The sequence below is a fragment of the Colletotrichum godetiae genome (assembly GCF_030913485.1).
Source record: "Colletotrichum godetiae strain CBS 193.32 chromosome Unknown BDP55scaffold_1, whole genome shotgun sequence".
Taxonomy (NCBI): Eukaryota; Fungi; Ascomycota; class Sordariomycetes; order Glomerellales; family Glomerellaceae; genus Colletotrichum; species Colletotrichum godetiae.
In genome coordinates, this window is record NW_026851249.1 from 1,621,837 (window position 1) to 1,643,384 (window position 21,548).

At 53.3% G+C, this 21,548-nt stretch overlaps 4 protein-coding genes across 4 annotated transcripts; 2 read left to right on the forward strand and 2 right to left on the reverse strand.

Moving 5' to 3' along the window:
- Positions 1 to 2,614: 2,614 nt before the first annotated feature.
- On the forward strand, positions 2,615 to 4,061 carry BDP55DRAFT_689159 (aromatic prenyltransferase; the record flags this gene model as incomplete). The annotated part of the gene is made up of 2 exons (XM_060576707.1): positions 2,615 to 3,879; positions 3,932 to 4,061. The coding sequence occupies 2 exons, from the start codon at positions 2,615 to 2,617 to the stop codon at positions 4,059 to 4,061; spliced, it is 1,395 nt and encodes a 464-aa protein (XP_060437065.1).
- Positions 4,062 to 5,821: 1,760 nt separating this feature from the next.
- BDP55DRAFT_538256 (uncharacterized protein) lies at positions 5,822 to 7,017 on the reverse strand (the record flags this gene model as incomplete). The annotated part of the gene is made up of 2 exons (XM_060567927.1): positions 5,822 to 6,047; positions 6,125 to 7,017. 2 exons carry the CDS (start codon positions 7,015 to 7,017, stop codon positions 5,822 to 5,824), a joined length of 1,119 nt encoding a protein of 372 aa, XP_060437066.1.
- A 6,439-nt stretch (positions 7,018 to 13,456) lies between these two features.
- Positions 13,457 to 14,644, reverse strand: BDP55DRAFT_625550 (uncharacterized protein; the record flags this gene model as incomplete). Its single annotated transcript, XM_060571490.1, has 3 exons — positions 13,457 to 14,049; positions 14,090 to 14,162; positions 14,195 to 14,644. The coding sequence occupies 3 exons, from the start codon at positions 14,642 to 14,644 to the stop codon at positions 13,457 to 13,459; spliced, it is 1,116 nt and encodes a 371-aa protein (XP_060437067.1).
- A 2,817-nt stretch (positions 14,645 to 17,461) lies between these two features.
- Positions 17,462 to 20,929, forward strand: BDP55DRAFT_16990 (uncharacterized protein). Its single transcript, XM_060565747.1, has 2 exons — positions 17,462 to 19,330; positions 19,384 to 20,929. Exons 1-2 carry the CDS (start codon positions 17,833 to 17,835, stop codon positions 20,760 to 20,762), a joined length of 2,877 nt encoding a protein of 958 aa, XP_060437068.1. The 5' UTR covers positions 17,462 to 17,832; the 3' UTR covers positions 20,763 to 20,929.
- Positions 20,930 to 21,548: the final 619 nt, after the last annotated feature.

Here is a 21,548-nt window from a genome sequence, read left to right on the forward strand (position 1 = left end):
ATGGATGATTCCGGCATAACTAGATGTATCGCAACATGCGGCCCGGGGGATTCCTCGGACTGCTATATGATGGTCGGAAAAGACGGTTCTTTTGAAGGCGAAAGCGTCCCACGAATGGACGTCGAAGGAAGTTGAACGGCCACACAGCGTCGGCATTGCCTTTCGATTTTTTTTTAGTCAGCAGTATCCCTCGCAGCCCCCCACTCCACCAGAACAACATCTTTGACACGAGCTCGGACGGTTGGTCTGGACTTCGGTGCAACGTGATGAAATCTTCAAGACGCAGCACTCTGCCCATTCGAGTTCTATCCCAGCCCACAGCCCACTTCTCTGCTTCTATAGAAGAAGGAACACGAGAAGTATGAGACGATACAGCCACAGACAAGTCATAGCATAGAAGGCTTCCATCTCAGTAACCAGAGCGTCCCTCCTACCCAAGCATAGAAGACGACGCTGCGGCGTGATGTCACCGCAGAAACCCGCAGACAATATTCTCAGAGCGTAAGCTCGCGCTCTACAGGTCTGCAGGAGACCTCGGCCACGAACTGCTGGACTTTTTCTCGGCAGGCAGATTCAAAGAAATTATGCTCATCCGGGCACTTGATTTGATATTCTTCTCCAGGCTAGGTAACTCTGCAAAATCTACTTCGTTGTAATGGATAGCATATCACATCTCTTCCGCACGTCTGGCTTCTTACCTAAATGGGACTATACTATATCCTCATGGGTTCAAAATACGAACACACTGGGCTCGGATTGAGACGTTGGGTAGAGAAAGAGGATCACAAGCATTTTCCGACTTAGTAGCTTCGAGCAAATATGGCACTTCCTCGCCCTTGTCTCCCGCGCGGCCCCGGGCCGTGGGCAAGTGCGCTTGCGTTTCTCCTTCTCCCACTGAATTCCATGCACAGGACAACGAGCCGGCCAAGCAGCTCTCTCCAGATATTGGTTTCTGAACTCCATGAAGCCACACGAGAGAAAGCAAGTTGGCAGGCCGCCTTGCATTGGATTTCTGTCGTTGACTTAAGCCGAACTATCCCTCCTCCTGACACAGAAAGTTCTCGCGAAGGAGAGGTATAATCTGCATTCCACGAAAATCCGACCGGCCGAAACAATTTTCCGTAACCCATCCATTCGATTTACACAGTTTCCAAGATAATAGTCCGACTGCTCAACGGGCATTGGATGCAACCTTTCGCTTGCTTTCCCGAATTCGAGGCCACCGGTCATCCCCAACAACAGCTGTATCTTCCGCATTGAGTTCTTCCCGCATGAGTCTCCCGAAAGCTGTCATCAGGTTGCATTCTTTTTGCAGGTTGAACCGATCGCCTTGTCTGGTGCGCCCCTCTGCGGAAGCTAGAGGCCAGACTTTCTCGAGCCATGTCCTTCCTTCTCAGTAGGGAGATGCCCGAGGGTGGACTTTTCATCTCATCTTCCATTCTTCCAGGGAAGCCAGGTTTCGAAGCTTCTCACACACCCCTCGTCTCAAAAAAGCATCTTCCATTTTGTTTTCCTTCCTCCGGGTGTCCGGTAAGATTTCTTAGCTTAGTTGCTCAACAAGGAAAGATGCGATCAAAGCTCAAGAGTCTATCTCAATGTCTGGTACCTGCCAAGACCACACCAAGCTCCTACTGCGTAGGACGGCGTTAAACGGTGTTTCTCTCCTATCTGCGCCTCACCGGCACACCGACACTGCGGCCTTGGCCTCGGGTCCTGCTGGTTATGACAGCAGCTGTGCTTCCCGTAGAGTCACCAGCATGCATCTGTAAGTTACCATGTGCAGCCGCAGCCCGCAGCTTGCATTTTGACTGATTTGTTTGACAGTGTCATTGTTGGGTTCCATGGTTTCCGTCCGCGTACTTCGTCATAAAACGCATGCTGCCATCTTTAGCCACTTTTATTCGGTAGTAGCGCCAGAAAAGACACCTTATCCGGTTGAAGAACGAATGCGAAATATCACCAGGAGACCCGGGCCCCTCAGAGGCCCGTTCTCTCCTCGCAAAATGGTCGTCGACAAGTTCACGTCCCGATTGACGCCTCCGGACCACACCACCGGATTTGAAGTAGGTTCCTCTCGTTTGGTTGCCCAATATGGCAGTCCGGCAGAGGGGGAACCATGGAAGAGAGTGTCCGTATCCTCAATGCAACTGGCCGGCGGCCTGGGAACCCCCTTTGATTCACTTGCTCTTGACAGCGGACAACCTCCCCGTCGACCTTACCAGACGGCTGGCCTCACTCGGTAGGGAGTGTTCACTCGCAACTGGCAGCCATGCGTCCCCGGACTGCCACGCCCTCGGCAGGGTCCTGATGTTGGCCCCATCCTGTCTTCACCAAAGTCTTGGATTACCGTTGTCCCTGCAGAGCACCGGCAGGCCGTAACGACCCAGCCACCTGCGCGATGACAGACGGTTTCAGGATCAGCCTTGGGAGAACCGCTTGAGGCAATCACAGCTGAATGTGTTGCTCTGATGAGTTGGAGGTACCGCACCAGAGATATAATGTCCTGGACGGTCTCCCCATTCTCTGATTTTGGGTTACCGAAGAATAATCTCATCTCGCAAACACTTCTCTAATACCATATCTGCATTAGCTCAACAAAACAATGGCTCCCACTATGGCAGCGTCCGCATACACGGCCACTCCCAGGTCACCCTTCCCTCTGCAACTCTCTCCTAGAGCTCTGAGGTCACCGAGGTCACCCATGACCTTCAGTCAGTCTGAAGTCCTGTCCCCTCGGGCCATGGCTAAACAGGAAAAGGACCTGTGTCTCCCAGCACAAGGCTCCATCTACATTCACAAGCCCGACCAAGACTTTTGGAATGTTCGTTGCGCCGAGACTCTGGACGCCTTCATGCAGGCCGCCGGCTCTTACACGCCGGCTCAGCGTGCCGCCCACCTCCAGCTTCTCTCGGAGATCATCGTCCCGTGTATGGGTCCTCACCCGGCCACGGCTCCGACCAAACCTCTACTCACCGCCGACGGCTCTCCGTTCGAGCCATCGTGGAACATCACCGACTCGGGCTCCTCTTCGATTCGCTTCTCATTCGAGCCCATGGGTCGCCATGGGGGCTCAGCATCAGACCCATTTGCACAGAAGATCATCCCCGCCGTCCTTCCTGCTTTACGTATGGTATCTCATGGCGTGGACACGCGGTGGTTTGAGCAGTTCATGTCAGCTCTGTTCCTGACGGAGGCCGAGTCAGAGATGGCTCTTTCCAGACTGCCGAAGGGGGCTCGTGCGCCAACGTCGTTCCTCGCATTTGACCTGGATGGCGGCAAGGCTGTGTTTAAGGCATACTTCTTCCCAGTTCTCAAACACATCGCAACCGGTGCCTCGACCGAAGACGTTACGTTTGACGCGATCCGCACTCTGTCACCACGGGGCTCCGACCTCTCCCAGTCTGCCAACGCTACGGAGGAGTACTTCAAGAATTGCCCATTCGCCATTCCGGTAGAGATGATTGCCCTGGATTGCATCGACCCTGCCGAAGGGGCCCGCGTCAAGGTGTACGCTCGCACACGGTCAAATGCCTTCAACGTCGTCCGCAACGTGGTGACTCTCGGCGGCCAGATCAAGGACGAGGCGACGCTCAAAGGCCTCGAGATTCTTCAGGGCATTTGGCATCTGCTTCACAATGAGGCAGAACCCCATGACGATGATTGGAACAAGGAGCCAAAGGTGGTGAATACTCTCCACAAGGGCATCTGCTACGGCTTCGAGCTCAAGCCCGGCGCGAAGTGGCCCGAGGTGAAGGCATACGTGCCGCTCTGGCAGTACGCCGACAGCGACGCAGTCATCTCCGCAAATCTGGCCCAGGCCTTCCGATCCAGAGGCTGGGCCGTCGCTGAGAAGTACCAAGACGACATGGCTCGTTGCTTGTAAGTGAACTCCCGTACCTGCCACGAATTGGAGACTGACAACTTTGATTAGCCCGCGTTCGGACCTGAGCAAGACCACAGGCACGCACTCTTACATCTCATTCGCCTATTCCGAGAAGAAGGGCGCTTACCTGACGATTTACTATTCCATCAGGCCTCAGGACTCATTGCTGGCTTTTTGAGGGGGCAAGGCACGACTGATGCCGGCACTTGCTGCGTAGGATGGAGGCGTTTTTATTTTTTCCTCACTTTCTTACTATATACCTGGTGCTCGCGTTTTTCCGAAGGGACATAATATCCTGAGCACCGTTCCCTGATATGCAGACCATGGGATGAGTGGCCTGAACCAAAGAGTCTCATATAAATGTATCCAGGGCAAACAAATTTGAATGATAAAAGACATAGACTGGCGGAATAATCCAAGAAGTCAAATTAACCTTCTCACGCACATCTTATGGTTTAGCCATGCTGCAATGTTCGTCTTGAGATCCATAAGGCGGAGAAGATGATGAAGACGTGTGCTGAAATGTACATAAGCGTAAATCCTGGCCAAAGTCTGTTCCTCGTACAAGTCTGTCGACACGTCGGATGGTCTTGGCCTACCGTAATTGGAGACTGCGATTGATAGAATGCTAACTATATATCGTGAGGGAAAAAATAAGTCGGTCCTTCTCGTTCAACTCGGAGCAGCCGTCTTATGCGAATATTGACGGTGCTGGGCTAAGGGAAGGAAAGGTAAGCCCGTCACCAGCAACGCAGGCGTCCGTCTAGGTCGACGGATCAGGTCAAAATGGGCTGGATGCCGGAGCGGTTTCAAGGTCAATAATTCAATTCGCCTACCAGCCTTACTCGACGACAGGCTCAGCGCACACGAGAGTTACCCCAAGTTCGAATCCCAGCACGAGCACCAAGAGATGTAGCCATACCGGTGGTGATCTCTTTCCTTTTCTTTGCTCCTCTTTTCTCAATACCTCTTTCTTCAATTGTTGTGGCTGGGTATAGTAGACGCCCCCCTTGTGCATCGCATAGCCTGGCGGTAATGTTCAAAATTGACCCTTCCGTCAAACTCTACTCCAACCCCCAACCCCCGCGGAGATATCGCAACGGCAAACGTGTGATGAACGACAGTAATAACCCTATCTCGAACTGGCTTTGATGCCGAAATAAAAGATGGTGGTCAGCAATCGGGTCGACCAGGAGATAACATGCGGACGCCCAACGTCCCAGACACACAAATAAACATCCGGTAGAGTTTTCCATCCCAAGGCCTTCACTCCCACCCCCATCATGCGTTACCTCGGGACGAAATATTCCCGTTCGACGGCTGAAAAGAGATTCCCAGAGAGCTTGGACTAGAGAAACAATGTGTAGCGTAGGACTGGTGTAAGCAGAAAGGGAGTTACGTCATATTGTCCGTCCAGTCATGGAAACTTCATTCGGAGCTCGGTCAGATGTTACGAGAAGGGTATGACACCTTGGTAGCTCGCTAAGAGGAATCAATTCAAGGAATGTAGGTTTTTGAGAAGCCTATGAATACAATTTCGAGTCCCCAATGCTTTCCTTTACAGCTATCATGGCGTCCATTTGATAACAATAACGCTTGGTGGGAAAAATGAGAGTGTATGTGTAGACGTCCAGCACACTATCCGTCTCCAAATGGGGCACATCATGAGCATCCGATACGACGCTCGATGCGTGTTGGGAGAAGGTTCCTGGTTTTTGCCAATCCCATTCCTAGGAAAAATCAAAAACAAAAACGCCGCTTCTTTATGAGATGTGTGGTTTCCTCTCTTGTCCAATTTTTGATGGTTCGGTCCGTGATTTCTTGTGTGGGTTATTTTCTCTGCAAAGCAAAAACGAAAAGGGGTAAAAGGAAAAGTGGTATCATCAGTGTCGCACGAAAGTTGATTTTGAGTTTCAGTTCCAATATGATGTCGCTCTCCTAGACCTGAGCGGTCTCGGTCTTGGAAACATCCTCCTCGTCGTCCTTGTAAGGAGGAAGGTCGGCGGATTCGGCCATGAGTTCGGACTTCTCCTCGACGGCACCGGCCTCGCGGTGCGTGTTCTTGCGAGCACGACGGCGGCAGTGACGGCGAGCGAAGGGGGCCTGGCGGCGGACGAAGACGCGCCAGAGGCAGACGACGAAGGTTCCGACCATCATGCCAATGCTGAAATGTCGTGTTAGTGGATCCATTGGAAAGGGGGTCACACGATCAAGAGGGATATGGGGAAATGGATTACTTACATGCTAACACTGACGCCAGCAACAATGCCGATGAAGATCGGGAGCAGGATGTGGGAGGTGATGTTCTTAGCCAGCTGACCCCAGGTGTGGTGGTGGTGTCTCATCTGGCCGGCGTTGTGAGAGTGGTGTCCGTGACGGTGCTGGCCGCGCATGCTTCCGTGCTTGCGGCCTCCACACTTCATTCCACGCATGTTTCTCAAGATGGCGGCGCGCCATCTGCAGTAGAAGGTGGTGCAGTCCTCGGCAGGCGGCTCGTGGTCCTCCTCTTCCTTGTGGGACGGGACGGAGGTCTCGGTTTGCTCGACATTGCCAATCATGAGGCTTCCGGTAGGGGACTTGATGAGCTTGACCTTGACGTTGGGAACGTCGGCGACGAAGCTGTTTCCGACCTCGATGATTTGGAGGTCCACTTCTACAAGCTCGAGCTCCTGCTCCGTGTCCCTGGCGACGGGGCGGACGCCTAGGCTGTAGCCCAGCTGAGGGGTGTTGGGGTCGGCGTTTTGAGGGTGCTTGGTAGCGGCCTCTGCGAAGTCGGGAACCTGAGGAGCACGGAGGGCCTTGTACCACGAGGCAGGCTTGGGGTAAAGCTCAAAGTCATTGACGAGGAGGTGGTCGACTCCGGTGGTGTCGGTTTCGATGGAGAAAGTGAGCTCGAGGTGGTTGTCGAGATCGGTCATTGTGTGGTAGCGGCCATCATGTTGGCGCATCGTCAAGGGGCAGCCGGGGCAATCGACCTTGACACGGTGGCTCGCGAGGCCAACCTCTGAGGAAGCCTCCACGAAGGGAAGGGTCGTGACGATCTCGTTGTCGGCTTCGGAGATCTCGGGGACGATGACGAAGGCTTGCGTGGCCGTAATCGCCAGGCCGGCGGCGGCGAGGGATTTCAACAACATCTTGACGGGGGGCTGTATCGTTCAATCTGTTGGTTGGTTTTGATGATGTAGGGGAATGTGTCGATTGGTTCTGTTTGGTGATGAAGTGGTTTGTTTCGACAGAAGGTACAGTCGAAGTTGGTCGATGGGTAGGGTAAGGAGAAGGGAGGCTTTGGTTTTGAAGATGGAGTGGGAGGAGAGGTGCAATGACATGAGTGCCGTGGTGAGTGTCAAGTCAATGGGTTAAGGTGGAGTAAAAAGAGACCTGAGCAGCAGCAGGCAGACTCGTAGCGTGTGTCGGTCACTTCGTAACCACGGTACGCAGGCAACGCAGGGCAGGTATGCGCTGACGCAGCCCAGTCGTACGGGCCTTTACCCAGCAAAAAGATGGAGATCAGGTGCTGCAAGTGGCGTTAGTCTGCTGGATGCGTGGGTGCTCGGGGGGGAAAGACCCAGAGAGGGGCAATCGGGGACAGCTTGGGACGCGCTAAGGGACGGACGCCGGGACGACACAGGGCAGACAGGTGACTGGCCTGTCTCCATGGACGGGGGATTCGCGGGCGATTGCGTGTGCCGGCGGGTGGTGAGTGACTTATCCGGAACCTGCGGAGACGAATGGGGAACTTTCCTCGGTGCTTGCAAGCTTTCCAGGAGCCTTTTGATGCCTGAGGCCAACAAGGGTCATGACATGGGCAGTAGCGCTGCACATCCCTCAGCCCGATTATGTCATTCGCCCACTCCTTTTCTCGCAAAGTCCTCTTCTGTGCCTCTCTCTTTCCTTCATAGAAACACCGCGAAAGGTCGATTGGGCCTGCTCAGTGCCAGGCACATCTCACCGGGCCTTCACCTCGCACTCGTCCGTCGTCCACTCACCTTGCACACCTGTCGTGCATCTCCACTTTTCTCTTCCTCTTCCACTTTCCGCCGCCTCCGTGCCGGACCACTTTTACGCGGCAACGGGCAACCTCCTAAGACTTCCAATACACGTATCGCATGGCATGGCATGAGCGTCGTCCGTGCAGACTCACCTGTACAGAAAACGTACAGTACAATCAATCGCCCTCCTTCGCCCCCCCCCAGAGCTCCGATTGCTCCTTTCTTTTCCATCTCTTTGAGTTTTCGCCGACCTTATTTTTCTGTGCCTGGTGTCCTTGACGCATCAAAAGCTAAGCGCGCCGCTGCTATCCCTGCACTAAGACCACTTGCTCCCTTCCATCTTCATAATGACAGGCCTCAGCACGAGCACTGAGCACCATGGTAGCTGCCTTCATGACGTCTACGGCGTGTGCTCGGGTCCTCCTTTGCCACACTTGAATATTTGGTCTTTAATTCGAGTAAGACGGACCGAAGACACAGGCAGGCGTCTAGGCAGGTGAATGAGTGACTTGGTGCTGGTTTTCCTGGTTCTGCTCGAGGAGACAGCGAAAGGACGGTGCTATTGATTTTCCATCGTTGCACCGCTCACTCCTCAGCCAAAGCCCTCCGGCGCCTCAGAGCAAGGGGTCTCGTCCGGGTCTGAAACTCCGTCGCCGTATCATCGTGATACAGAAAGCCACCCAAAGCCCACTCCAAAAGACCTAGCTAGCCCCCCTTTTTCACTTTCCTTTTTTGCCTTGAATAATGAATACCCCTACGCCGCCAGAATAGAAACGACTGTCTTCGGGCTGTGCTGTTCCGAACGGGTGGATTGTTGGCCTTGAAAAATGGTTCATGTTGGCCTCAATGGTTCGGTCTGGCCGTTGAAGGCTGCCCCCCAGCCTAGTGTAGTACTCCCCAGGTTTTCAACAGTGACAGCCTTGGACTCTTGTGGGCATTTGCTACATGGCTACTAGCGTAGATCCCTAAATACGAAAGGACTTGTCCTCGTAAACTGAGAGTAAGCGCAGCCCTTCCGCCGCATATCGGCCTCCGAAGAGTTTCCAGGCCGGCCGCACCGGGATCGCCGGAAATTGCACATCACGCAATTCCCGCTCTCCGGACTGTACCGTCTCTCCGCTCCGGTGTGCGTTTTCCCGCCGTCTCCGCCGGGCAACTTCCGCTTTGGGTGCATTCGTAGGCAGGTAGGCAAGGCAGAAAAGCAATAAATAGTCGCACTCGTCTCGGTTTCGCTCATGAAACAGGCGAGGCGTAGATAATAACTGGCCCGCTTGATCTATCTGCCTTGCCGTAGTGATTTCATAAGCTCGAACCCGCGTAATGTATTGCTGGATGCGGGCTTTCCACGCTCAAGAGGAGTCACCTCATAAGGCATACGTCCACGGATAGGCCGTGTTTGCTTCTTGCTTTATACCTAGTATAACTCCCCTGATCAAAAGTAGTCCTTGAAAATTAGTGAGAATTTTCTTGAGTCTATGGAAATAAAATCGGATATTGGCAAGTTCCATACCGTTCGATTTGTCAACAAATCTCATTATTGATTACTCGACCTCACGGGAAGTTCAAATAGAGAAGCAGAAAGTTCAAGGTCATTTCGTCTCTCCTATTCTTTGCATCGGCCTCATCCTCCTCCAAGTCCCTTGTGCCAGAATCAGCATCAAGCACTTGACCTCGTCTGCGATCATGACCAAATATCCGGGAAAGTGGCTAGATAGTTGATCGTCAGACCCGAGAGAAAGGAAAAGAAGACTTCGGCCACAGTTAAAATCTAGTTCAACCAAGTGAGCACTGTCTCCATCTCAGAGCCCGGGGTAGCCAACGCTCAGAATATGGGGTATGTTGTGGAAGTGTATGCCGAGATTGCCAAGGAGACTCAATACGACGAGAGTCACGATTCGCCCAAGTGTGCATCTACCCTCGCAGGCTCAAGGCATCAAATGGCGATAGTACAGCTGTAATTTGGTCAATGAGAAGTACTCCCAGTCAGCTTTCGAGCTCGACTGGCTGGTGAAGTCTCTATCATCATAATCTCGTCAGGGACTAGCAATGCAGCAGTGTGTAAGTCCTGGATAGCCTCACTCTGGTAGGCAACATCTCACAACAAAATATAAATGCACATTTGGCCGGCATAATAGAAAAAAACCCCGGCGGCAATGGTGTGCTCTGCCTTGGACTAGGCCCAGGCTGATGTTAGACTGAGAACACAGTCGTAGCATGCTGAGCAAACTTGTGCCAAACTTCATGGGTCCCAGTCGAGCACACCACAGAGTTTGAATACACGCCGAAATGCTGCCCTCGGATCCGGCGACGATTCTTTGAATGAGCTTTGTCAAAGTACTGTCAATGACCGGTGCCGGCGCTGGCTTGTGTTGTACCTGGGCAAAGGGCGCGAAACCTCCTCGATACCCATCTCCGAGTGTTCCTCGGGACGCATTTAGAACATGCCTTCACCCGTCGTGTACTAGGTCGTCAAAGACAACGCAGCTAAGGTAGGTAGGAAAACATCCTGTTTTCGAGGTCATGGACAGAACTTGACCTTTCTACTCGCGCGCGTCATAAAGGAGGTGAGAGCGACGAACCGCGTATGATCTCTCATCTCACCAGGTCAGTACCAATACAAACCTGTCACTACCCCGAGCCAATTACTAAAGGGATACAACTACAGCCGTAACGGGTTCGGGGAAGATCACGGGTGTCTCACAGCCATATGATTAAGCATCAGATACCCGGTGGCTGAGGACAGGAAAATCCGCAAAACGTTGTTTTAGGAAATCTTGCCATGGTCTCTTTGGAACGGAAACGCCCGGAGAGCAAACCAGCAACACGAAAAGGACAGATACAGCGCTGAAGACATATTTCAAGAGCTGGGAACAAGCCTCAATGATGTCATATCCCAACCGGCCACGCTGTGAAAACATCTTAGTGACCGCCTTCTCCCGTCTTCTTGATGTAATGCCGTCGACATTTCAGCGGCAGGTTCTAAACCAAATCGCAATTTTCCTTCGTCATCGCTGAACACCGTCTCCGGACAGTATCCAACATGAATGGCGACAGAATTTGGACACAGTTGTCGACGACGACCATACTTCATCGTACGATTAGGATGATCACGTTGCCAGACCCACGCAGAGATAATAGCTTGCATAGCGACAAAATTTCCGAGTAATATTACTTTTGAGTTTTGCACGCGCCAAGAGCCGCCATGGTATCAGTTGTCAAGAACTTTGATTGATGGGCAATTGCTGTTCGTTTTAGCAAAGATTTTTCAAGGGAGGGAGAGAACAGTCAGCCTCTGGGTGTCTTGATATCGGTCTGTTTGTGCAAATGGCAATCAGAAATCCAGACCCCGTTTGCGCATGCACAAAACTTAGTGCGTAGTACGGTAAGGAGACCCAAATGCGACTCAAGCTCAGAGATTGAGTTTTCTAGAAGATTATAGTCAAGCACGGTGGCACGCAAGCTGATTAGCCTGACGCTCGACATGATCGACACTTCGTTGGAATGTTCGCCTAGGCTGGATATGAGATTCGGGGACCGGCATGTGGATGCCACCAGTTCGGAATCCGGAAGAGATGTACATCATCCATACCTGGTAGTGTGACATTTGAAGCCCCTTCAATATCCTTTACAATAGCAAACAAAATCAGGTTGCCAGGCTTTGCTGGCGAGTTGAGGGATGGGAGAGCTTGTCATCGCAGCTTGGAGCAAGCCAATGGGTACTGTTCAAAGGGAGCAAATACTCTTGGAATCTGTGTGTCACGTTGCGAATAAATAACGTGCTACCCACCGTGATATCGAGGTGAAGATCCCGAGCCTTGCAGAAAATTGTCTCCACATCGGAGGCTAGTCGGCGCCGTGGGGCCGGACGGTTTGACGTTGACAATCGGGCGCGGGAGCTAGCGAGCTGCCAATTAGAGGCTGGCTCGGAATTGAAGGGTTGTTGATTTCAGACTTCAAACTGCCATCATCGCGCTGGCGCTTGGATGGTTTGCCCTCGGAAAGAACGCAGTTCGTTTCTGGCGGCTTTTGTCGGAGATGACGTGCCGGTCAGATAGGTGCGACCGAACATGAGGTCAAGATTGGAGAACGGATCGCCTGACATGCAGGCCGAAATCTTTCTCACCATGGGAAATTATGGCTACCCGCGTGACTGTCGGCGCATTGTTTCGTTTCGTCCCAAGGTTCCACGTGTGGTTGAGGAGTCGAGGACGGCTATTCAAATTCTGCGGAGACACGGGCAGTGGAAGCAGTCATTGAGTTTTCCTCTTCCGCTGATGTGAAGCAGAAGGTATCTCGAAATGGCTGCCTCGGTAGCAGATGGGAGGAGGCATAGACCCTGAGCTCAAGCCGCGCGGGAGAGAGGTGTATGGACAATGCCGTCGTGTGCCTGAAGTTTCTCTCATGCGGCCTTGCCGTCGTACACTTCCGTGCTCTGCGTGCCTGAATCCTATGCCAGAGGGCTCGTCTGGGGTCAAAGAGGCAACAGTGCTTTACCGACCCCCTCAGCGCATGCTCGTAAGAGACCCGTAGTAGATGTTGACAAGCTGACAAGATCGAGCCGAATGCACCAAAGATACGCGTGCCAATGACCTGCCTTCTCTTGCAAGCGGCGTCGCTCCTTGCCAAAGGTTCGCAAAGGGTCCATGACTCCAGGCAATTGCGCCTTCTCTTGCTGGCATTTGGACTAATTTGGGCCAATTGAGACTATTGTGACGGATAAAGAGATCTGACCCTGGGCCCTGTTCCATGTCTGCAGCGTGGATGCGACAGCTGAAACGCGTCTAGAACTCGACGTTGAACCTGCAGTCTGCACCGCTGTGGTCTGCAGAGCAAAAAAGGAACTGCATCTGCGGGCGGTGGGAACCAAATCGGAATTAGGCACCGCGCCGCGTGCCAACGTGGTGTGGTCTTTGTGCCTCTCTTGTCGCTGCACCACTGGTTGGACGAATCGATCCAGGACTAAGGGTTATCTCGATACGTGCCTGGGGCTTGCAACAGGAGGCGACCGATGTGTTTGTTCGACCCCTTGGTCTGCAGTTCTGCGCATTCAGTGGCAGCGGTGCGGTGGCCATAAGGTAGGCCAAGACTAGGCAGGTCGCAGAATGGCGTTTTCGGTACAGAGATGCCGGCGCAAAGAACAGCACGCGGTCGACGGGTCGCGTAGAAGGTGTTCCTGCAGGCGGAATAATTGCAGGAACTCTGAAGCTGCACACCGCAGGCAGGCCCCCGCTCAGTTGCCTTTAAGGTAATGCTGATCAGCGTTCTCGTGCCAGGGGCCTGGGGCTCCAAGATGCAGGGCGACAGCATAGGGCAAGGACAATTGAATATCCATTCTTCCGCTGGTTGCGCGGGCGTATTAACGGCAAGCTTTGTTTTCATCGTGATGCTGCTCAAGATGAGTTTGGGACAGGAGTCGTCATCTTGATACCAAGTGTTCGACGACACAGGAATGGGATTGTTCTTGCAAGTTGGCCATCATTAGAACGGAGAGTTGCCGATAGGCCCATCCTTCAAGGGCCGCAGTCAGGCCCTATGGCAGCTTCGGGGTATTTTCCTCTCATTTTGTTATGTGACAGACATCAGCTTAAGGAACGTGACGTTTCAATTCGTCCCGTCTCCTTGATTGGGGTGGCGGTAGTAAGTAGCAGTAGGGAGTGGCCGTCCGCGTTGATGAATCTGGCGTTGGGATGGTCCCTCGAATGCTATCAAAGACAAGCCGGACGGAGGTAGGCATTGGCAGAATATTCAGGAAACGAGCGCGAAGAGTTGAAAATGGCAACTTGCAGGTCGAAGCGGCGAATGTCTTTGGCGTGAGTTTTGGGGATACTTCCTCAGAGCTGAGCATTAGGGTGGCATGCCAGATACCGAGGTACAAGTGTTTTCTTCCAGTTGCAGGTCGGTTCGATTTTGCTTTTTTCTTCGAAGGGTGCACACCAACGGCAGCTCTGACAGGTGCAGAGGAAACAATGAGTAAGACCGAACATGCCGCAGTTTGCAGGAACTTTGGAAGAGAAGGTTGCGTCGAGGGATGCGCCGCGGCGGATGGTTCGAACGATGTTGTTGCGATGCCGAGTCGGGCGGTTTTCTTGTCCAATCGGTCCTTGCGTTCGACGAACGAGTCTTTCAAAAGGAAGTTCGTCCAGGATGTCACGACTCTCGAGTCTTTTGATTCTTTTACTTTGTACGGATAGGCAAGTAGTTGGCAGCTTCCACACACAAAAGCTTGCATCGAGGTACCTTACCTTGGCAAGATGGACCACTTGGAGTTTTCTAGATCCTGGAGTCTGTGACTGCCTGGGTAAGTAGGTACGAATACACTTACAAGTAGGTAGAGCGTGGGTTGAGGTTTCCCCCCAGATCGGGCCATCTGGACCGCTCTTGCAGGGATTGAAAGGATCTTGAGGTGCGTGCCTGCGCTAGTGTTTCTGGTTAAGCCTGATACGCTCATCATTGGCCCACACCAGACCAGATTGACCCACATGGGAACTGCAGAGAGCAGGGATTGGACGGAGAGTGACCCCTCCAGCCGGGGCAGACCCAGGGAAGGCGCGCAGCAGAGGTCCAGAGGAGGAGGGGGGAAAGACCCGGAGGAGAAGGAAAGAGTCGAAGCAGGAGCGTTGGGACTAACACCTACCTGCGTTTGAGACGGCAAAGTGTGAAGCGAGAGACTGGCAAGAACGGACCGGTGCAAGTCAAGACCTCCTCCTCCTCCTTCCTCCCCTGCCACTCCTTCCTCCCCTGCCACTCCTACCACTCCTATCACCCCTGCCATCTGCGACTAGGATGACAGTAACAACCAGGAAGGACCAGGAACCCGAACGGTCGTGTTAGTGTCCAGCCACAGTCCCCAGGACAAGCCGTGCCTCGTTGAAATCCTTACCCATCTGCCACTTCGGGATCTCGTTGTCCCAAAAATTGAATCCAGTCTGAAGCCAGGGGCTGCCCTTGAAGACATGCCATCAACCTTTGGGGCGACGGGCGACTTGGCTTTGCCTGACTATTGACGCCTCACTCGTGTCCTTTCCTGCTTTACCTATGGTGCCAAACTGCTTTCGTGCTACCCGCCTCTTACCTTACTTTACCTCACTTATTAGTACTTACCACACAAGGCACGTGCAAAGCAAAGAGTAATCAACGCAAGCCGCAAGGGGGGACGATAGCACCGGACGTTGATACTGACTGAGACGAGACATTTTCAACGGTCTCTTGACTCTCGACCAACTTGGGCAAAGCTGGGCGTGTTGGCGTCACTCTACGACGGCCACACCCCCACCCGTCATTTCCCTGCACATTCACCATACCTATCCATAGGTGGTGTACTCCGTTTTTGGCCTCCATCCTCCAGATATCTTTGGACAAGTCGTTTGCGCAATCCCGTCCCAGTGCCCCACGTTTGTGCTTGTGCTTGCTGCAGCTGCAAGGTACGTGACCATGTTACGGTGAGATATCCATTTCAAGGTACTTTACATGCTTACTGCGCTTCTTTAGATAGTACACGTACGGACACTTCGTAGGGGTACGCAGTACGGAGTACGGATACTTAGCACCATCACCTTCGCTTTCGGCGCATTATCCGGACTCGACCTGGACCTGCAGACGAAGAAGACAAAAAAAAAAAAAAAAAAAAAGAGGACGAAATTTGCAGTGAAGGACTAGACGAGCAGCAACACCGAAGGGGGAATAGGGTCACAGACTCACAAAATATCAACTACCACCCCTGGTCTCTCCCTCTCCTACTTCAAGTTCCATGCCGGTGGATGGTGGAGTCGTTCGAGCTTGTACCGATTCTGCTGAATGGGCTGTCTCTCAGGCCAGACCATCCCCAATCCACGTCCCAAAGACCCAAAATCCCACCCCCGTCCGTCTCTAGACTCTAGATTGGGATTCAGACCCAGCCCGGCCCTCTTCTGGCAGTCTGCTTCCACTCGTTTTTGATCTCTGGGGATCCCTCCTCGCTTCTTCTCTATCCCCTCCTGTCCCGTCCTCTCTTCTTCTTCACTTCCGTCTCGGGACCACCTCCATCAACCTTTCCGTGCGGTTGTGACTTGTTCCCGCAGACCAGCAGTCGAGTCAAGCCTCCGACACTGGTTCTTGTAGGTCGTCGCTTGTAGCTGTCACATACGGGTTGTCCAGCCAGGCACGCGGCCCGTCTGTTCTGCTTGTCCCTCGACAGATCAGATCCCGTCACAATACGTACATCTGTGTGTTCGCCAACCAACCAATACACACAGACACAGACCCGGCTCACACACACTCACCACACACTCATACGCATACGCACACACTCACACGCCCAACACAGCACACCTTTCACTTCTCGACCTTCTTTTCTTCTTCCAATCTCGTCGACTTGATCGACCGCCATTGGTCTTTTCTTCCTTTTTGCCGCCGCCAACCGGATATAAGTTTTTGTCTTGAAGACTAACTGCCGCAACCCGTCCGAGAACCTCGACAAGGTCTGCGTCATTAACCTCTCTGACCCTCATTTCTCTCCCTCACTCGATCTCTCTCTCTCACCGGACCATCGCCACGGGATTCATCGCTCAGCCTTGAAGTAAACCCATAACATCGACGCTCCGTTACCCCACGCGACCTCGCCTGTCAGTTCGCACATCATATCACCCATCGAATCCACCACGGACCTGCTTCTTCGCCTGATTGTCTCTTGATCTCCAAATCTTCAGACGTCAGTCACTAGGTTCCCCCCGGAGACGACCTGCCTCCCCGACGCCGGACACACCCTGTCCGTTCCGCCCGTCTGAAACACTCTCAGTCCTTTCTACAGCACCGCAAGACCCATCGTGTGTCGTGCACTCCTCCGCGCTCGTCTCACCCACTCGATTTCTCTTCTCCCGCCCGCCACCAGAGTTGCACTCTGCTGTTGCTGTTGCTGTTGCGCCGACGACTGCGTTGGCCCGTCTGTTTGTCGAAGCATCTGCTGCTAAGACGCGCTCTTGCTCCGAGGTCGATGCCATCACCTCGCAGTCATTCTCATCACCGCCGTAGTCACTCACTCACTCACTCAATCAACAAATCCGTCTGCTATACACGGCCATCACAATTGCATCCCATCTCATCTCTATATCTCTCTATCAAAAGCAACCACAAATCTTGCCTGTTGGGCGAATCACGTCCAACAAAGGCCAAGTCTCGAAACACCAAATGTACGTGATCCCCTTTGGGACTCCCCCTACCCGTGGCCCGGCTGTTCAGGTGTTCCTTGCTTGGAAGGGTGCGGCCGACTTGAGGCAACCCTCCCGAACCACCGGAAATCCTCTGTACCTGTGACTGGGGGGCCAGTTTGCCTCTGTGGCCGTGCTGCTTCTACTCTTTCTTCCACTCTGTCTCTCTTCCTTCCAGATTCCCTCATGTCTCTTCGGTGCTGACCTGGACTTTTGCACGATAGATCGTCCACTGCGTCTTTTCATTCCGTTCCAACCTAATTAATCCATTTAGCAATCTGCTATCCTGCTACCTCAGCGTACGCAGTTCATTCCTTCGCTCTTTTTCCCGTTCCATTCTTTTCCTCGGGCAACTCGCCACCCGACCGCACTTCAGCGTCGCCCTAGACTTCGATTCTTCCTAATAGGCCTGGGCCCTGTTTTCAACCTCACGCAGTTACACCGCCTCGCATTAGAGCTGAGCGGCCAATTGTTTGATCTAAATCTCAGCCGCTCCTTTCTTTCCGCGAACCTGCGTCGTCTGCCAGCAAGTAACATTGCCACCGCGAGCCTATACGAGCGTCTCCCCGGGCATTTTCAGCTACGCCACCGCATCAACCTACCATCGGCGACCCGCAGGAACCACGGTTATAGAAGCTGCACCTAGGTGATACCGCAGAGCGAATGGTCTAATTGTCGTGCCTGGACGCGCAGGCATTCTGGAAAGAAAAAAAATCAAACTGGAAGTCAGGAAGAAAACGAAACTCTGATGTCGCTGGACCGAATTCACGAGTACTAAATGAGTCAACCCCAATATGGAAGAGATATGGATCGACCGCCAGTTGCAGGATCCGTCAAGCGGGCGAGAGAGCGGGCTCAAGCCGGCTTCCCCAGGGAACAGTATTCTCCGCCGAGCGCCACGAGATTTCCGATAATGGAAGAAGATCCAGACAGCCCCACGGATGTCTCAGACCGACGTCAAATTGTCGAGCCGACACCATCACGGATACCGAGACTTCAACTACCGAATGGCCTGCAAAATAAAGATGGCAGCCCCGGGCTGGCCATCTCGAGACCGACACAGATTCCACAGTGGCCGCTGCCAGGACCGATTCCGTCACCCGTGAACAACCCCGATGCGGAACCCTACCGACCTCCTCCGGGTCGTGGACCGCCGCCGCAGCGACCTCCGCGCCCAAGTAGAGTTCCCTCCATGTTGGATAGTTCCCGGGTTCAGGATCACACTCCCGTTTTTCAATATACCCCACAAAGCGGGCGAGAATCAACGCTGAGCCAAGATGTATCATCCGCACCGCTTACCCCGTCGTCAAGACACACGCAATCATCACTTTCTTCAGTCGGATCGATTCCAGACTTCCCTTTGCCGTCGACTATGCCACCCGTCGCCGTGCCACAACCTGTAGTACCACCAAGGAGGAGCGTGACTCTTGGACCGCCGCCGTCCTCCCGTCGAGGCGACTCATCATTTTATTCGAATGCTTCATTCGTTTCACCGATTCCTGAAGAGAGTCCTCGATCGAGGTCTCACACCTCTTTTGCTTCAAGCGCCGCTATGCCCGAGAGTTGGGGCAGTCAATCACCAGGATTTAGCCCAGGGTATCCAGACGACTTTTACGAGGACGACGCGTACTCAACCGAGGACGAAAACAGCCAAATGAGCCGTGGTACAGGGTCACCGTATGGCGATGCAGGAGACGAGAGCAAGTTGGTTAGGAGTGCCAGTTTGGGCAAGATGTCGAAGCCTTCAATCGTGATGAACCGAGCCCCGAGCAACGGAGACCCAATGCCGCAAGATGTTCTTGACGAACAAGAATCACCGCGACCGTCGCCAGTCCCCTTTCAGCTTCCCGTCAGTCCTTTTGACGCTCAAACAGCTTATTACGAGCCTTCCAGCTCCTCAGGGACGGCCCCTACCACAGCAGCCTTCGCCACGACTCCATCAATCTCGGCCAATGCAATGTTAGGTGCTTTTGCTGCTGCCAGTGCGACGGACCCTGCAGAATTGAGGAAGGTTACGCCGTCACCTCGACCGTACAACCGCCTTTCAGCCATTCGACGACCGCCAAAACTCGGACTCGACATGGATTCAGTCAGGCAAATGGAATCCAGGGGTAGCATGACGAGCTTGCCGGATCTCATCAAACGAGCAACCCGCCTGGCTGCTTTGATTGATCGGGGACGGAGACCTGCCAGCAGATTCGAGATGGATGACGGTACGTGGCCGGACGAGAAGGCATTTGGGCGAGAGGGGGAGCAGCAGATATCTGGCGTGTCTTGTAAGTTGACCTCCCGATGCTCACCACGATAGTATTAACTAACTGTTTTACAGCTGGTGACAAGCACCAATCAGGCCTGTCTGACATGCTAGCCGCATTTCCGCCACCTGCGGCTACGACACCAAACCCCCCAAACCGCGGAAGCTGGTTCAGACGAGCTTCCAATGCTTCATGGCCACTGGCACCGGGCAGTAGGGGCAGCACTCCACAGCCTGTGACTAGAGCGATGGCGGCAAGAGGATCTCCGCTGGCCAGGCTTGAATCTAACGACGGCGAGTCTTCGACTAAGCGGCGTAGAAAGTGTTGCGGCCTGCCGTTGTGGGCCTTCATTCTCATCGTCTTCCTCATTCTGGGAATCATTGCCGCCGCCATCATCGTCCCCCTCGAATTCTTCGTATTCCGCAAGAACCGGTCTGCGACCCCTCCAGCGGCGGAGCCGGCTCTGACCCAGTGCCAGAATCAGCTCAAGTGTGAGAATGGCGGAACTAACGTCGTATCACAAAATGTCTGCTCCTGCATTTGTATAAATGGGTTCACGGGGCAGACCTGCACCGTGGCCGGAGCCACAGGCTGCACCACTACCAACCTCTCGGGGAACTCTACCTCGACTAATTTTAGTAATGTCACTCTCGGTCAGGCGGTTCCGCGGCTACTACAGCAATCGCAAACAAACTTTACAGTCCCTTTGGATGGTACCGACATTCTCGCAAAGTTCAACACGGAAAGCCTGTCATGCATTGCGCAGAACTCGCTCGTTACGTTTGACGGACGTTCAACTCGCACTGGAACTGTCATTTCAGACACGGATCTCAACGCTAAGGGTGGCATTCCTGTTCAGATCATCACTATCCTCCCAGGGCAGGCGGCAACCATCACAATTGATGTCAACGCACCGGGAGGCGTGATCCTCCCCTCGCCAGATATCGTTGGTGGATTCACAACACTGACAGGTCCCTTCCGTGTCACAACCATCCATGCGTCTAGCTCGACCATGTGGGCTACTATTCCCATGGTGCCTTCACCAACATCAACCCCCGAGACGACATCCTCTGCAGCCCCGCCGGCCACTACGGTCCCGCCTACGACGATACCAACGACAACCACGTCTGAGACCCCTCTGGTTCCCTCGGTACCAGCGTCTTCTGCACCGGCACCTAGCCCGACCTTTACAGTAACCGAGGAGACTTTGGACTTTGCCCGTGTCTCGATTCTTCTCATCCTCGAGCGGCAAACCTTGATGGCGGCGACAACGGCGCAGACGGTTTTGCAGCGTTTCTTCACGACTGCGGATCAAGGCACTCGGCAGCAAAGCGGCGGGGTTACCCCTGCCCAGGCATTGAACGTGACACTTGGCGGAGGCAACTCAGTGGATCTGGTCAATTTCCTCATCACCATTCCAGGAGGCATTCAAGTTGGCCGCAAGAGCAGCTGAGAGACCAACACACAAAAATCAACAACAAGTAACCGCACGATGGTCGTTGACGGCGTGCCGAGGCGTACGTGGAAAAAAAAATGTACATAGATATGACGCTTAATGAGGTGACTCGGTGCTCCTTCTCTTCGGTAGGGGACCCGGGCGGTATGAGAGATGTGTAGGCACGCCGGCCGACCATGTTGTATAAAAAGATTCTGGTTCTTTTTCTTATTTCTACGAGCGGAGGAAATTTTGGCACGCATAGCATCTCGTCGTGTACGAGTAAGTAAGCGAGGGCGTTGTGACTGAGAAGGGTAGTCGAAGGAGCTATGCAGATACCACTGATATCAATCAAGACATAATCACGTGTACACATGTGACTACACTTGTTGGTGAAGTAATGAATCGAAGTATCAAGATAAATATCGCCGTGTCTGAGATATAATATTGGAGGTAAATATGACAAACTGGGTTGGCACGTTGGTTACTGGTCACGATGTCGACGGTGCACTTCTGGAAGTGTGGAACACCCGATGGGATGTCATGGTAGATCGTCGGGATCGCCGCGGAGGGTTTAATCCCAGTGAACCAAGGAATGGAAATCGGCGGACTTTGTGCGGTTCACTTTGAGTTGCTCTTCTTCGCAATGTCCAAGAGGCTTAGTCCTAGTTCCGAGAGTTGAAAGCCACATGAGTCAATAGGTGGTTCAGTACCCGGACTTTTGGTAACTAGAAGCTTAATGCAGTCTTTTTTTTCACGGTTGAGAGAGAAAGTCGCGCATAGAGGTGAAGACAGGCCGTGGGT

Excerpts from the sequence above, each read along its gene's own strand:
- BDP55DRAFT_16990 (XM_060565747.1), top strand. The coding sequence starts at position 17,833 with ATGAGTCAACCCCAATATGGAAGAGATATGGATCGACCGCCAGTTGCA. Across the intron at positions 19,331-19,383 it reads GCAGATATCTGGCGTGTCTT|CTGGTGACAAGCACCAATCA; the intron begins GTAAGTTGACCT and ends ACTGTTTTACAG.